This window comes from Mustela lutreola, chromosome 6 (genome assembly GCF_030435805.1).
Source record: "Mustela lutreola isolate mMusLut2 chromosome 6, mMusLut2.pri, whole genome shotgun sequence".
Taxonomy (NCBI): domain Eukaryota; kingdom Metazoa; phylum Chordata; class Mammalia; order Carnivora; family Mustelidae; genus Mustela; species Mustela lutreola.
The window spans coordinates 21,368,172-21,385,081 of NC_081295.1; the positions used below are offsets into that span (position 1 = coordinate 21,368,172).

General features: G+C 41.2%; 1 protein-coding gene, 1 non-coding gene and 2 pseudogenes across 4 annotated transcripts in view; all 4 read right to left on the minus strand.

Moving 5' to 3' along the window:
- RPF2 (ribosome production factor 2 homolog) overlaps positions 1 to 5,159 on the minus strand; it is a 44,248-nt gene extending 39,089 nt beyond the window's left edge. The window contains exons 1-2 of one of the 3 annotated variants that reach the window (XM_059176845.1): positions 5,012 to 5,159; positions 2,310 to 2,442 (exon numbers count right to left, since the gene is read on the minus strand). In XM_059176845.1, coding sequence (XP_059032828.1) covers positions 2,310 to 2,442; positions 5,012 to 5,034 — 156 coding nt within the window. In that variant the 5' untranslated portion in view covers positions 5,035 to 5,159. Of the gene's footprint in view, positions 1 to 2,309; positions 2,443 to 2,812; positions 2,832 to 4,674; positions 4,694 to 5,011 lie in introns of those variants that run through there. The other 2 variants (XM_059176847.1, XM_059176846.1) reach the window with 2 other exon arrangements.
- Positions 5,160 to 7,640: 2,481 nt separating this feature from the next.
- On the minus strand, positions 7,641 to 9,923 carry LOC131834553 (transcription factor E2F4-like; annotated as a pseudogene).
- Positions 9,924 to 10,568: 645 nt separating this feature from the next.
- On the minus strand, positions 10,569 to 13,809 carry LOC131834554 (translation machinery-associated protein 7-like; annotated as a pseudogene).
- LOC131834893 (U6 spliceosomal RNA) lies at positions 12,866 to 12,972 on the minus strand. Its single transcript, XR_009354987.1, has one exon. It is a non-coding gene; the product is annotated as a U6 spliceosomal RNA (small nuclear RNA).
- Positions 13,810 to 16,910: the final 3,101 nt, after the last annotated feature.

Sequence of the window (16,910 nt, forward strand, 5' to 3'; positions counted from 1 at the left end):
AATACTGTCTGGAGATAAGAGAAAGGAGAAAGAATCCCAGTAATAACAATCAGAATTCTAGTCGGGAGTTTAAACAGAGCCCTTTAAAAAATTCCTGTCATTCAACCCTCTTTCCATTTTTTTTTCTTAGTTCTTTCCACTCATTCACTAATAATCACTTGTTCCCTATATGGTTAGTTCTGCTCTACCATAAGGAATAACAAAGATCTAATGCCTTCCCTTGCATTAGGGGAAGGGGTAAATGAGGAAAACAATGAAAAGAAAATGATCACTCATCAACAATCAGGGCTGATGAACAAAGGAAATTCAGCAATAAAACCTATCTTTTTAAGTACTAAAACTTTTTTTTCTTTAAGTTTATTTATCTGCTTTATTAATCTCTACAGCCAAAGTGGAACTCAACCTCGTGAATGTCTTCCGAAGGAGCCAGCCAGGTACCCACCCCTTCAGTACTAAAACTTTTAATAATTCTTGACCAAATGTTTCCCTGCCTTGGTGTAATGCGCATGACCACAGTGACAACTCAGGAATCATCAATATGAATGTTAAACTACCACCATTACCTGTAATATTGTGCTATTCTTAGAGCTTACTTAAATATAGGGCCATGATCCTACCAACACAATGACACTGAGACAGAAAGGATGAGCATGTATTAGACATTTAGATATCTGAACTACTGTATTTAAAAAGCAAGCATAGAGAGTTTAGTCAAATTAAAAAAATCTATTCAATTACTTAGTTGATTTAACTCAAAGAAAATATCTGCTGTATTTAGGGCCTAAATATCCAACCACCAAGTAAGTATCTCCATAGACTATGCCTTTCATTCACTGATTAAACATTTACTAAGCATGTACTATGTGCCACACACTGGGCTAAACATCAGACTACAGAGGCAGAAAAAAATATAAAGCTTTTACCATCACACTTATATTACAGATCCTGAACTGAACATACCACCTCTCTGTACTAACCTGCTTCAGCTGGTATATTCTCTAACTGGCATTAGCACTCATCAAGAATCCAACCCAGAAACCATGCCCTTCTACACCCAACATCTAGTCTCTCTGATCATCTCTCATTTTCACCAACACTACTACACTCCAGATACTCATTACCTGCCTGACAACAATGGCAGAATTAGTTTCCCGTATTTGCTCTCAATTTTCTCTGGTCAAACCGATTAAAGGAGCTGATCATGTCTGTTACCTCCAATCTTTCGATAGTTCCTTAGAGCTTTCCGAACAAAGCTCAAACTCCATGTTACTATCTGATCTCTGTCTGTTCTTCTAGCTTCATCGAGCCCATTTCCCCTTTAGCCATCCACAATTATTTACAGTTCCCCAAATGTAACACGCTCCTTCACCTTCCCTTTTGCACAAGTACTGTCATCAGCCTTGGAAGACTTTCTCCTCTCCCTCCTCTCCTCCTACTTGCTGTGACTCCGCCTTCAAAATGAAGTGAAAGTGTCTCCTCTGGGAAGCCCACTCTGTGCACGGCTACCCTTATGGGATTTTAGCTCTGCCTCCCAGCCTACCCTGCCCATGCCTCCAGCACAGCACTTAATTCACAATGCTATAAAGTCTTACTTGCCTGTCTCTTTTTAAGCTCCCTGAAGGGATAGATGTGTCTTATGTAACTATTAACCCTCAGCACCTAGCACAATACTTGGTATTGCTGAAGGAATCGATTGTTAATATGCAGTTATTTCACTTTACAAACTAGTTATGTTTCTTAAATGCAAGTAAACCAAATTCTAGTAATTGAAACCAGCTGAAATTTACTAAGGGAACTGCAGTAGCTGCTTTAAGGAAAACCAGTGATTAGTGGCTTGCCAAGGCAAATAACCTCCAACCTGAGCCTAAGGCTAGCAGTTCTCAGGGCAAGGCAAACTTATCCATGTATTTCTGCAGCAGCCTAAACAAGCATGCAGAAAAGGTCCTAAAATAATTTCAATACCATTTGAAAGATAAGTGTGCATGGGTGCCTGGCTGGCTCAGTTGGTAGAGCATGCAACTTATGATCTCAGGGTTGCAAGCTCGAACTCAACAGTGGGTGTAAAGATTACTTAAAAACAAAATCTTTTTTAAAAATTAAAAAATAAGGGGCACCTGGGTGGCTCAGTGGGTTAAGCCTCTGCCTTTGGCTCAGGTCATGATCCCAGGGTCCTGGGATCAAGCCCCGCATTGGGCTCTCTGCTCAGTGGGGAGCCTGCTTCTCCCTCTCCCTGCCTGTCTGTCAAATAAATAAAATTATTTAAAAAAAAAAATTTTTTTTTTAAAATAAAGGTATACACATATACATACCACATCTTTAAGTACTTGTGTCACCATGGAATTTGCATTTCCCCCTTTAATCAGCATAGCATTTTTAATATTTTCACTGAGTTTCGGTTCTCTCTTCTCAAGGAATCTCTTGGCTCTTTTTGTTTTGGGCTTTCTGTTCAGAAAATCAAAATTCATAACAACTTAAAAAGTTTTCCTCATAGTACGAAACCATGACTTGGCAAACGTGCAAATTCTTAAAAACCAACAGTTATTACAAAACATTTATCAGTTAGGATTCCACCATTAACCAAAATCTTACTTTTTAGGAAGATAACAATAAAAGGTATTCGGTTATTACTATGAAGTAAGTTCATTTTATTAGCTTTTGATTTTTTTAAGAAGCTTTCACTTTTTTAATATCCCCAGCATTCTTTTATTACTGCTTTTTTCTAAATCTTTATAAAAAAAAAAGACTCAATGAAAATTGTTGCTATTTTTACTCCATTATTTTTTCTTCAGTCTAAAGCAAACAGTACTCTTACCCTAACACAAAGAATTGCACACCCACTAGTCATCAATCTGTGGACAGTTACTAAACACAGAGAGATAATTATTAACTGCCATATCTTTCATCCAGGTTTAAGATCACAATGCCCACCAGGACATATACGCTATCCCACTCCAACATCACAGCTGAGAAAGTCAGATATTCTTGCCACCAACGGGAGATAATAATGACTGACAATTTTACAGTCACTCTATTAAGGCTTATCTTCACCAAAATCCCAAAACACCAGTAAAATTATTATCTTCATTTTTGAGGCCAGGAAGGTAATGTGGCCAAGGTCACACAACTTACAAGTAGGCCAATCTTCAAAATGAGTTAGATTTAAAAACTCATCTAGACCAGGCGCCTGGGTGGCTCAGTGGGTTAAGCCGCTGCCTTGGGCTCAGGTCATGATCATGGGGTCCTGGGATCGAGTCCCGCATTGGGCTCTCTGCTCAGCAGGGAGCCTGCTTCTCTCTCTCTCTCTCTCTCTGCCTGCCTCTCCATCTACTTGTGATTTCTCTCTGTCAATAAATAAATAAAACCTTAAAAAAAAAAAAAACTCATCTAGACCAATAACTGCAAAATATGAAGGGAAAACAAATTCATTATTCTGATTTAATGATTCAGGAGCAGAATGTTTTTGTACATTCCTGTTCAGAAAAAGGACTTCACTTCTGCTTCCACTATATATTGCTTTTCCAACAGTTCTCTGCCATCTACTGCAAGAATTCTTCTCTCTTAAGTAACTATGACCTTCCATCCTCTTTTCAGTCCTATGGACACTTTGGGCAGGAAAAGAAAAATAGAATATACACATACTCGGGGCACCTGGGTGGTTCAGTGGGTTAAGCTGCTGCCTTCGGCTCGGGTCATGATCTCAGGATCCTGGGATCAAGCCCTGCATCAGGCTCTCTGCTCAGCAGGGAGCCTACTTCCTCCTCTCTCTCTGCCTGCCTCTCTGCCTACTTGTGATCTCTGTCAAATAAATAAATAAAGGGGCGCCTGGGTGGCTCAGTGGATTGAGCCGCTGCCTTCGGCTCAGGTCGTGATCTCAGTGTCCTGGGATCGGGCCCCGCATCGGGCTCTTTGCTCGGCGGGAGCCTGCTTCTCTCTCTCTCTCTGCCTGACTCTCTGCCGACTTGTGATCTCTCTGTCAGATAAATAAATAAAATCTTTAAAAATAAATAAATAAATAAATAAATAAATAAAATCTTTAAAAAAAAAAAAAAAGACTATACACATACTCAACTTATCATGCAGAGTTTAAAAATTCTCCTCCAGATAAAATGTCAAGCAATATAAAGCTTCCCATCATTTATTATTTGATAAAGGTACACATTTGTTAAATCAAATTAAGAAATATTTAGTATGTCTAAAAAAAAAAGTGCTCTATGCTTTATATTCCATGTGGTTTTTCACTTCTCACGAGCCCGCAACTAATATAAATAACATCTTTTATGTTTGCTCCCCAATCAGATCATCATCTTACTCATCTTTGCAGTCCCCATATCTGAAGGAATATATAACAGATGCGCAAAAACCTCTGAATTAATGACTAAAAGAACTTTTCATTTTGATTGGCTGTTAACCCAGGCAAATCTCAAGAAATAACAGCAGGACCATTTAGGAGATCAATAAGTATTTTCTGAACGCATTTAAAACATCACCTCAAGAGAAAGAAAAGGCTAAGAACATTTCTACGTGCTGTAGCAAAGGCTTTACATACATTCTCGCTGATAGTCCTCACAATTCTATAAAGTACGATTATTACGAACGCTATTTTACAAAGTAAACTGAGGTTTAGGGGGTTATAAGTCACAAAGCTCTTGCGATTGTGCCCGGATTGTCACCTACACCTGTCAGATGCCGAGGCCTTGTGCTGGTGACCGCTCATTCCCTCACACTTGTTGAGAAGCCCAGGGCGTCTCTAACTGACCAAGCCAAACGGAACCTACATCTCCGAGCTACCACCTGGCAACTCCCACAAGTGGACTTCCGGACTCTCAGTCTCCCGCCGAGCGGCACCAACAGAGGGATACCCAGGCTGGTGGATACACTGACCCACCGAAGGCCCCACTTATAGGGTGGGGGGAACGAGGGGAGGCCAGGCGGAGCGGAGACTTTTTCACTCCTCCGCACTACAGAAGTCCCACTGTCCAACGTCCCCCAAGGGAGAACCCAGCGTACTCACACAACTCGATCCAAAGCGTCCATGGCTACCGCAGCGTGAACCCGAGGAACGCACGTGTCCGCCTGGTCTCGCGAGATAGCCCAGTACTCTGGGACAGGCGGAACCGGAACTTGCGCTTGACGCCACTTCCTGGGACCTCCATGTTGGCGGTGCCTCGCCATTGCCGCGTTGTCTTGGTTACAGATTTTTGCCCAGTCTCTTGGCCGGAAGTTAACATTCTAGGTAATACTACCTGTACCAGCTTGATGGACACGGCTGTGTGTATACCCGGTATAAGATATCCAGGGACCAGATGTTATTCGGGGAATCTCCCAAAATGCTAAATGTCACAGCAGCATGCTTTCTGTATGAAGAATAAGAATCGTAGTTAACAGTTACAGATTCTATCAGATTCTTTTTTCATGAAAGTAAAACATTTCCAATGCCCCATTTGAAACTTTTAGGGTTTGTAGTGTTGAAATGTTTTGCAAATATATACCAGTGACATAGACTAATCCTTCCTTGAGGGAAATTTATGTTGTTTTAAGTTACCCATGAAAGTAAAATACTTAAAATGCTATATGTATTATATTTCCTGAACTTTCTACACTGAATCTCAGTGACATTAGCTCAGAATACTACAATCATATTTTAATGACTAGAGTTCATTGTGCATTAAATTGGGCAAGAAAAATTTTATTTTCACTGATACTATTTTCACATGTGTAACAGAAATTTACAGGTTCTATTCTCTTAGTTTGTGAATGCTACCCATTCTTTTTTTTATATTTTTAAAATTTTTTTATTAATCCTACCTATTCTTAACATTACCAATTATATGCAGAGTGACTCCACAGCTGTAGTTTCTTAAAAGGAAAATTAAAACAAGTTTTTTTTTATTTTTCCCCTGTTTTCCAAAGAAGTAAAATAAAATAAAGATGTCAGTAGGGCTGCATTCCCCCATAAGCTCCAGGGGAGAAACTGGTTTTTTTTTTGTTTTTTTTTTTTTCTTTGCCTTTTCCAACTTCTAGAAGCTGTCTGCATTCCTTGGTACTCCTCCGTCTTAAAAAGGCATCGCTTGAACTTCTGTTCCCATTGTCACATCTTTCTGACTCTGATACTCCTGAATCCTTCTTATAAGAGCCTTGTAAATACAGGTGGCCCACCAGGATAATCCACAGTCATCCCCCATTACAAGATCCTTACCTTAGCAAAATCCCTTTGGCCAGGTAAGGTAACATATTCACAGATCCCTAAGTTTAGGACATGGGCATTTTCCAGGGCAGCACTATTCCACAAACAAGTTCCAATTTCTCAACTCTTTAGCAAAATTTCCTTAATTTCGTCCATCCTTTTTTATTAAGCCATCTCTGGGTGTGAAGAAGTTTTCATTTATATTTCCCTGAGGGCAAACAATGTTGAAATCTTTTCATGGGCTCATTGGCCATTTATATATATACCTTCATTAGGAAAATGTTTATTAAAATTACTTGCTCGGGCGCCTGGGTGGCTCAGTGGGTTAAGCCCCTGCCTTTGGCTCAGGTCATGATCTCAGGGTCCTGGGATCGAGTCCCGCATCGGGCTCTCTGCTCAGCAGGGAGCCTGCTTCCCTCTCTCTCTCTCTCTGCCTGCCTCTCCGACTACTTGTGATTTCTCTCTGTCAAATAAATAAATAAATCTTTTAAATAAATAAATAGATAAATAAAATTACTTGCTCAATTTAAAAATTGTGTTGTCTTTTTATTGTGGATTATACGTAAGTTCTTTACACATTTTAGACATGAGACCCTTTTCTCTTATACAATTTGCGAATATTTTCTCCCACTGAGTGTCTTCTCATTTTCTAGATCATGTTTTTTTTTTTTTTTAAAGATTTTATTTACTTATTTGACAGACAGAAATCACAAGTAGGCAGAGAGGCAGGCAGAGAGAGAGCGAGAAAAAGGGAAGCAGGCTCCCTGTCGAGCAGAGAGCCCGACTTGGGGCTCGATCCCAGGACCCTGGGATCATGACCTGAGTTGAAGGCAGAGGCTTTAACCCACTGAGCCACCCAAGCACCCCTAGATAGTGTCCTTTGAAGCAAAAAAGTTTTCAATTTTGATGAAGTCTAGTTTATCTATTTTTTTCTTTAGTTGCTTTGTATTCTGTCATATCTAAGAACCCATTTCCTAATCCAAGATGATAAAGACTTACACCTTTATTCTTTCTTTCTTTCTTTCTTTCTTTCTTTCTTTCTTTCTTTCTTTCTCCTTCCTTTTCTTTTTTTGGTCTTAGACCTGGTCTTTATTCACTTGGACATTGTATGAATGTTCCTATTCTCTTTTGCTGAAAAAAGTATAAAAATAATTTTATATAGGAATCCATTCATTACTGCAAATCTTCCTAAGTCCCTGCAAATGGCTCTAAATGAGGGTAAATAATTGAACAAGAAGGAGAGCTATGCGGCAGGGTGAGGTTGGGCCAATCCTCAGGCACTTACCCAGATTCCTGTTAAAGACCTCTCTGTTCCTTCCTGTTAGCGCCCACCAGCACCCATAGGTTCTCATGGCTAAGCACCTAGCACAAAAGGGCATTTGAAAAGGTCTAGGAGGAGCTGTAGAGTCAGAGGATGGTGAGGAGTGAAGGCTAAAGGTGGTGCAGCAAATATCCAGGTCCACCCGCGGATTCCCTCCAAAGAGTGGGAGGAACTGACAGAACAGAGCAGTGGGGCTGGACAAGATGGTGGGTCGTCAGTTCTGTGCCACTGAGTGGCAGTCGAGCCTGGGTCCTGGGAGGGCTGGGAGAGAGCAAAAAGTCCCCAGAGAAAAAGAGGCAAATACTTTGGCTCTCTTGTTGGAAGGGCTGAGCCTTCATTCTCTGCTCTCCTAGCACAGTAGAGATGCTAGTGCAGGAGTGGGAACTGTGGCCAGAACTCTGCACTGAGGGATGGATGGGGAAGCCAGGGATCTTTGGTTCTTAAGCTATGAAGAAGTAGGGTTGGAGAGGACTCCAGGCAGCCCCCAGATCAGATGGTCTCTGTCTCAGCCACGTAGGGCACGTCTTTTTCAGTCAAATGTTGAGAACAGTCCCATCACAAACACCTTTACTCTTGTCCAGATTATAGATATAACTGTGGTCCCCAGGGGGTGAAGAAAGGTGGAGGGGGGCGCAAATACTTCTGAGGATATCAGCTCCTTCAGCAGCTCTGAAGCTCAGGCACTCTCATGTGGGACTGAAGATTTTTGACAGCTCCTCAGGAAGTTGTAGAACTTCTGTAGGGTTTGCCTTGATGGACTCAAAGGAAGTAAAAGGGATGGGTCCAGATGAGCTATTGCTGCTGCTGCTGCTGCTGCTGCTGCTGCTGCTGCTGCTGCTGCTACTGTCCAGCAGGGCAGAGGACTTCAGTGGCTAGTGGCTAGTGCTGTGGAGTCCAGTGGGAGGGAACTGGGTTCACCACTGTCCTTGATACCAGTTCCAGGGCCAGCACTCATTGCAATCTGAGCTGTTGGTCCAGTCAGCCACTAGGTTTCAGTGCTGCCAGGAACAGGGGTGAGAGTGGCCACCCAAATGCTGTTTGGATGTGAGGCATCTTGGTGCTAGGTCAGGGCAGGCTTGGACAGAGGTGGAGGGGTAGAGACAGCAAGAGGGCTCAAGAACAGATCCCCGGGTGGCACCACCATGGGCAGTGAGCTCCAGGCCTCCTTGTTCAGCAACACCTCCGTGGGGTCACTCACGTTTTTCAGATGCTTCTCATACTTGAAATCTGGTACCTGAATCCGGTCCTTCTGCCTACTGAGACCCTCTGGGGTGGGCACCTCAAGGTGTTACTGCTTGAAAGGAAGATGTCTCAGGAAAGCATCTGCATACGTTCTCATGAGTGATATAGATCAAGCCGCTGTTCTGCACTGTCCTCTGTGACCCTCCAGTTGCTCTGCTGTACCCATCTGGTGCTTGTCCAATGCTCCTGCTACTGCAGGTCCCTGATCTTTTTTTTTTTAAGATTTTATTTATTTGACAGACAGAGATCACAAGTAGGCAGAGGCAGGCAGAGAGAGAAGGGGAAGCAGGCTCTCCACTGAGCAGGGAGCCTGAAACAGGACTTGATCTTGGGGCCCTGAACTCGAGCTGAAGGCAGAGGCTCAACCCACTGAGCCACCCAGGTGCCCCCTCCCTGATATCTGTCTTGAGCTCAATCAGCTTTTATGCTTTTACGTAATTTCCAGGGTACGGCCAGGCCCCAAACACTGCCACTAGATGCTGTTCTTGGGTTTTTCTGCATCAGCCACAGTATCTTCCAGCACATCAGTAATGTCATACACCTGGCACAGATAGGCTGTAGTTACCTGTTCGAGTTCAAGCATGGCCTCCTGCAGAAGTGACATGAACTTGGTGGTAAGAAGTCCCAAGCTCTTCTAGAGCTGTCTGAGGTGTCTTGGGGTGCCTAGGGGCATTGGCACCCGTAGCCCAGCCTCTGCCATCATGCCTGGCTGCCGACTTCCCTCAAGCCAAGCCAGACTAGCACCCTATTTTCTTCAAAGAGTTTTATAACGTCAGCTCCTTCATTTAGGCCCCTGGGGATTTTGAATTAATCGTCATATATAAGACAGGGGATCCGGGTGCCTGGGTGGCTCAATCATTAGGACATCTACTTTCAGCTCAGGTTATGGTCTGAGGCCCCCAGGATCAAGTCCTGCATCAGGTTCCCTGCTCAGTTGAGAGCCTGCTTCTCCCTTTGCTGATCCCCATTCTTGTGCTCTCTTGCACTCTCTGCCAAATAAATAAAATCTTTTTTAAAATAAATAAATAAAAGGTGGGGGGTGCCCGGGTGGCTCAGTCGTTAAGTGTCTTCCTTCGGTTCGGGTCATGATCCCAGCCTCCTGGGATTGAGCCCCTCATCGAGCTCCCTGCTTGGCGGGAAGCCTGCTTCTCCCTCTTCCACTCCCACTACTTCTGACCCCCCCCCCACCCGTTTCTCTTTGTCAAATAAATAAATAAATAAAAATTTTTTTTTTAAAGGGCAGGGGACCCAACTTCATTCTTTTGTATATGGATATCCAGTTGTTCCAGTGTCATTTGTTGAATAGATTATCTTTGCTCCATTGCATTGCCTTTGCTCCTTGGTCTAAAATCAGTTGACTAGAGGCGCCTGGGTGGCTCAGTCAGTTAAATATCTGCCTTCGGCTCAGGTCATGATCTCAGGGTCCTGGGATCAAGCGCCTGCATTGGGCTCTGTGCTCAGCCGGGGGTCTGCTTCTCCCTCTCCTTCTGCCCCTCCTCTCACTCATGCCCTCTCCCTCTCTCTCAATTAAGTAAATAAAACCTTTAAAAAACCTAAAATCAGCTGACTATATTTATGTAGGTTTATTTCTGGGCTCTGTATTCTATCTATTCTGTACTGTCTATTCTTTTGCCAATTCTCACTGTCTCTATTACCGTAGCTTCATACCAAGTCTTAAAGCTGGGTAGTTTCAGTCCTCCTACTGTGTTTTTCAGTGGTGTGTAGGCTATTCTGGGTCTTTTCTTCTCCAAATAAACTTTTAAGTTTTTTAATGACTGATTGATTTTTTTATGAAAGTTTATTATTAAATGTACAATAGGATCTAAGACAACACTTTATTCTAGTATAGGTGACAACAGATACTATAACAGGGAATCCAGATGTTTAAACAGGAATGGAATTAAGGACCACCATTGCCTCAGGCACAAAAAACAGCTTACTTTTGTCATATTTCTAAATTCCACCTGTGGCCAGAGGGGCCGTCCCCCACAGCCTTCACTTTTAGCTCCTCAGGGTTTTGCTCCTCTTTCTGTTTCTGCTTAAATGCCCTATTTTGCTCGTCCATTTGCTTGGCTTGCTTCTTGGGTTGCTTCAGAGGCTACTTCTTGCCACCTTCCTGGCCGGACACGGCACCTACCCCTGCTTCCACAGACCCTGCCACCAGAAACCTCTCTATATAAACTTTAGAATCAGTTTGCCAGGGGTGCTCAGGTGGCTCAGTCTGCCTTCAGCTCAGGTCACGCTGGATCCCAGAGTCCTGGGATCGAACTCCATGTCAGGCTCCCTGCTCAGTGGGGAGACTGCTTCTCTCTCTCCCTTTGCCTGCTGCTCCCCTTGCTTATGCTCTATCTCTGTCAAATAAATAAAATCTTTAAAAAATGAAGGAAAAAAATCAGTTTGTCAATATCCACAAAATAACTTGCTAGCATTTTGACTGGGATTGCACTGGATCTATACAACAATCTGGGAAGAACTGAAATCCAGACCATATTGAGGCTGATAACCAGGATCTATAAAGAACTTCTCAAACTCAACACACACAAAACAGATAATCCTGTCAAAAAATGGGCAGAAGACATGAACAGACACTTCTCCAGTGAAGACATACAAATGGCTATCAGACACATGAAAAAATGTTCATAACCACTAGCCATCAGGGAGATTCAAATCAAAACCACATTGAGATACCACCTTGTACCAATTAGAATGGCCAAATTAGCAAGACAGGAAACAATGTGTGTTGGAGAGTATGTGGAGAAAGGGGAACCCTCTTACACTGTTGGTGGGAATGCTAGTTGGTGCATCCAATTTGGAGAACAGTGTGGAGATTCCTTAAGAAATTAAAAGCAGAGCTTCCCTATGACCCTGCCATTGCACTACTGGGTATTTACCCCAAAGATACAGATGTAGTGAAAAGAAGTGCCATCTGTACCCCACTGTTCATAGCAGCAATGGCCACAGTTGCCAAACTGTGGAAAGAACCAAGATGCCCTTCAACGGATGAATGGATAAGGAAGATGTGGTCCATATACACTATGGAGTATTATGCCTCCATCAGAAAGGATGAATACCCAACTTTTGTAGCAACATGGACGGGACTGGAAGAGATTGTGCTGAGTGAAATAAGTCAAGCAGAGAGAGTCAATTATCATATGGTTTCACTTATTTGTGAAGCATAACAAATAACACGGAGGACATGGGGAGATGGAGAGGAGAAGGGAGTTGAGGGAAATTGGAGAGGGAGATGAACCATAAGAGACTATAACTCTAAACACACTGAGGGTTTTGGAAGGAGGAGGGATGGGTGAGCCTAGTGGTGGGTATTAAGAAGGGCATGTATTGCATGAAGCACTGGATGTGGTGCATAAACAATGAATTCTGTTACACTAAAAAGAAATTAAAATAAAAAAATTTTTTTTTAAATATTGAGTCTTCGGGCGCCTGGGTGGCTCAATGGGTTAAGCCGCTGCCTTCGGCTCAGGTCATGATCTCGGGGTCCTGGAATCAAGTCCCGCATCGGGCTCTCTGCTCAGCGGGGAGCCTGCTTCTCTCTCTCTCTGCCTGCTTCTCTATCTACTTGTGATTTCTCTCTGTCAATATGGAATATCTTTCCATTTAATTCTTTGATTTCTTTTATCAGAGTTTTATTGTTTTCCTCATATAGATCTTGTATGTATTTTATTAATACTTAATTTTTTTCCTCTTGCTAATATAAATAGTTATGTTTTAAATTTCTAATTCCCTTTGTTCATTGCCGGTTTTTTGGTAGATGCTTTCACTAGATGATCATGTCATCTGGAGCAAACAATTTTATTTCCTCCTCAATCTATACGCTTTTAGTTCCCTCTCTTGTTTGATTGCATTAACTGGACTTCCCAGTGCAATGTTAAAAAAGCAGTGTTGAGGGGGGACATTCTTGCCTTTTTCCTGATCTCAACAGGAAAGCTTCAAGTTTCTAACCATTAATACGTTAACAGGAGGTTTTTTGTAAATAGTCTCTATCAAGTTGAGGAAGTTCTCCTCTTTCATTTCTGATATTAAAAATCTGTCTCTTTAACTAGTTAGCCAGGCTTGAGTCTTAGCAATTTTATTGATCTTTTCTTTTTTTTTATTTTTAAAAAAATATGGAACGCTTCACGAATTTGCGTGTCATCCTTGCGCAGGGGCCATGCTAATCTTCTCTGTATTGTTCCAATTTTAGTATATGTGCTGCCGAAGCGAGCACTTATTGATCTTTTCAAAGAATCAGCTTTTGGTTTCTTTGATTTTCTCAATTGAATTCCTGTTTCCAATTTCATTTACTTCTTTTTTTTTTAAGATTTTATTTATTTATTTGACAGATGGAGATCACAAGTAGGCAGAGAGAGAGGAGGAAGCAGACTCCTGCCAAGCAGAAAGCCCGATGTGGGGCTCGATCCCAGGACTCTGGGATCATGACCAGAGCCTAAAGCAGAGGCTTTAACCCACTGAGCCACCCAGGTGCCCCCAATTTCATTGTCTTCTAATTTTTATTACTGCTTTCTTCTGCCTACTTTGGATTTAATTAGCTTTTTTTTTTTTCCTAATTTTCTAAAATGGAAGCTTAGATGATTGATTTTAGATCTTTCTTTTCTTTTTTTTTTCTTTCTTTTCTACTATATGCATTTCATGCTATATATTTCCCTCTAAGTGCAGCTTTCACTGTATTCCACAACTTTTGACAAGTTTTCATTTAGTTCAAAATATTTTAAAATTTCTTTTGAGAGTTCTTGCACTGTGTTACTTGTGTTGTTTAATCTCTGAATATTTTGGAATTTCCCCAGCTCTGTTATTGATTTCTAGTTTAGTTTTATTGTGGTTTGAAGAGTAGACATTGTATGATTTCTATTCTCTTAAATTTGATAAGGTATTTTTTGTCCCTAAATGTAAATGTATTTTGATGAATGTTTATGAGAGCTTAAGAAGAATGTATATTCTATTGCTGTATGAAGTAGGCTATAGATGTCTATTATAACCAGTTGACTGAGAGTTGCTGAGTTCAACCATGTCCTTGTTGATTTTCTGGCCTACCTGATCTGCACATTTCTGATAGAGTTGCTGAAATCTCCAACTATTAGTGGACTCATCTATATCTCCTTTAAATTCTATCAGTTTTGCCTCGTGTATTTTGACACTCTTATTGTTAGACACACACATGTTAATGATTGTTATGTCTTCTTGGAGAATTGACCACTTTATCAATACGTAATGTCCCTCTTTATCCCTGATAACTTTCCTTGATCTTAAGTTGTCTCTGTCTGAATTAATATAGCTACTCCTACTTTGTTTGGATTAGTGTTAGAATGATATTGTTCTCCATTGTTTTTAATCTTTATGTGTCTTTGTATATAGTGTAGGTTTCATGTTGACAATATTTAGTTGGGTCTTGTCTCTTGATTTACTCTGATAAATAGTCTCTGTTTTAGTTAGTGCATTCAGAGCACTGCAATTCAAAATTATTGCTGATATAGTAGGATTCATATCTATCACAGATATTAGTTTTCTAGTTGTTGCCCTTGTTCTTTGTTAGTATTTTTCTCTTCTATTATTTTTGTCTTTTGTGGGCTTTTGAAATATTTTATTTTTAAATTTTTAGAAGATTTTATCTATCTATCTATCTATTTGATTTATTTATTTTAGAGAGACTGAGAGCGGGTGGTAGGGTGGGGAAGCACTAAGAGAACAAGCAGACTCCTTGCCACGCATGGAGTCCAATGTGGGGCTGAATCCCATGACCCCAAGGGACACAGGAGTTTAAGAATCAGAGATGTGATGACAGAAGCAGGTGAGAGAGAGAGAGATTTGAAGATGTTACATTTGGGACATCACACCAAGGAATTCTAATAGCTGGAAAAGATAAGAAAATGGATTCTCCCCTGGAGTCTCCACAAGGAATGCAACCCTATCAACGTCTTGATTTTAACCCCATAAAACTTAATCTTGGAAGCTGACTTCCAGAATGACAATAAATTTAATGCGTTTTAAGCCACTGAATTTGTGGTAATTTGTTACAGCACCAATAGCAAACTAATACAATCACCAAATGGGAGCATGGAATATGAATAGAAAATAAGGATTTATAAAGACATGATAGTGAAAGAACTCTTATGTTGGATCTGAGAAAACTAGGACTTTGCTTTCTTGACACCCTTATACATGATATGCAAGTACAACTACATTAAACCCCAAACAAAGTATCAGTTGTCCCTCCCATCCCCCCTAAAAAGAAAAAATATATATATTTTATTCATTTACTCATGTGAGAGAGAGAGGGATTGAGAGAGCCAGAGGCAGAAGCAGGCTCCCCATAGAACAGGGAGCCCAATATGAGACTCAATCCCAGGACCCTGAATTATGACCTGAGCTAAAGTGACTGAGCTTAACTGACTGAGCCACCCAGTTGCCCAAAAGAAAATTTTAAAAGAAAAAATATACATAGCAGTATCTAGAAACATGTTGTAATTAAGAAAAGTATATATTCGGGGCGCCTGGGTGGCTCAGTGGGTTAAGCCGCTGCCTTCGGCTCGGGTCATGATCTCGGGGTCCTGGGATTGAGTCCCGCATCGGGCTCTCTGCTCGGCGGAGAGCCTGCTTCCTCCTCTCTCTCTCTGCCTGCCTCTCTGCCTACTTGTGGTCTCTCTCTGTCAAATAAATAAATAAAATCTTTAAAAAAAAAAAAAAAAAGAAAAGTATATATTCACTCTGTATTGAGTCAATAATGTGTACTTCTAGATAATTTTACAAAAAGGATTCTCTTGGGATCCCTGGGTGGCTCCGCTGATTAAGCATCTACCTTCAGCTCAGGTCATGATCCCAGGGTCCTGGGATGAGTTCCACATCAGGCTCCCTGCTCAGCATGGAGTCTGTTTCTCCCTCTGCCTGCCACTCCCTCTGCTTGTGCTCTCTCTCTCCCTCTCTCTCTAACCAATAAATAAAAGCTTAAAACAAAGAAACAAACAAAACACCTAAGGGGCGCCTGGGTGGCTCAGTGGGTTAAGCTGCTACCTTCGGCTCAGGTCATGATCTCAGGGTCCTGGGATCGATTCCCACATCGGGCTCTCTGCTCAGCAGGAAGCCTGCTTCCCTCTCTCTCTCTCTCTGCCTGCCTCTCTACTTGTGATCTCTGTCAAATAAACAAATAAAATCTTTAAAAACAAAACAAAACAGGATTCTCTTATTCCATAAGAATATAATGGTGGAAGTCATAAAAGAGAGACAGCAAACCCATTTTTAGAACCAATGACATTTCTGGAAGAAAATACTATGTATGCCTGACACATTAGGAAGTTTGTGTGGTTTCGTATGGGAACAGAATGAAATGAAAACAGATTCTAAAAAATTATCAGCTGCTACTGAATAGCTAACCACATGATATCATCAATAATTTCACTCAGCTGGCCGTATCTGTCATAAATTTGTTATGATTAACTATGTAGTTCGTAATGAACAAATGCCTGGATTTCCTAACATTTCCATAATGGCCTTAAGGAATAATGCCCCACAGCACACCGTAGCAATATAATCCTATTACATAGAATATCATTATCGTTATTAAATAGAGTATCGTTTCAGTGTTAGAAGTAGTACTGTGACAGCTACATGGAGACTGTAGTTCCAAGATTCATTTGTAAGTAATTCTAGTAAGTCAGTAAGGCAGATCAATGATGAAGAAATTCATTTGTGAAGTTCTGGTCTTACAAAATATTTCATAGTTGAAAAATAAGGTTTATTTTACTAAATTCCAAACATTTATTCTCACTTCCAGGTAAGGAACTAAAACACATTATGTTCTCTCCAGAATGTAAGACTTTATTATCCTCTTCAAGTTAGAACTACATCAGTCTAGATCAGTTTCTTTAGCAAGATTACACATCTCAAGAATCTTGCATTCTACTTCCTTATACTTTTCTCTACTTTTCAAAATGGGTAAGGTAGTAATAGGATTAAGTGTGGCTATTACAGAGTGACTCTGACAAGAGACAAGTTATTTCTTGCACATAAAGGCTGGAGGTAGGTAGTTGCAGTGTCTTCTCTGCCCGAAGAGGAGGAGTTGTCCCAGGTTTGGAAGGACATTCACACTCACAGGACCCAACAGGTCTTATGGGAATGAACCCAGCACCAGACTCACTTAACTTCATAGGAAAC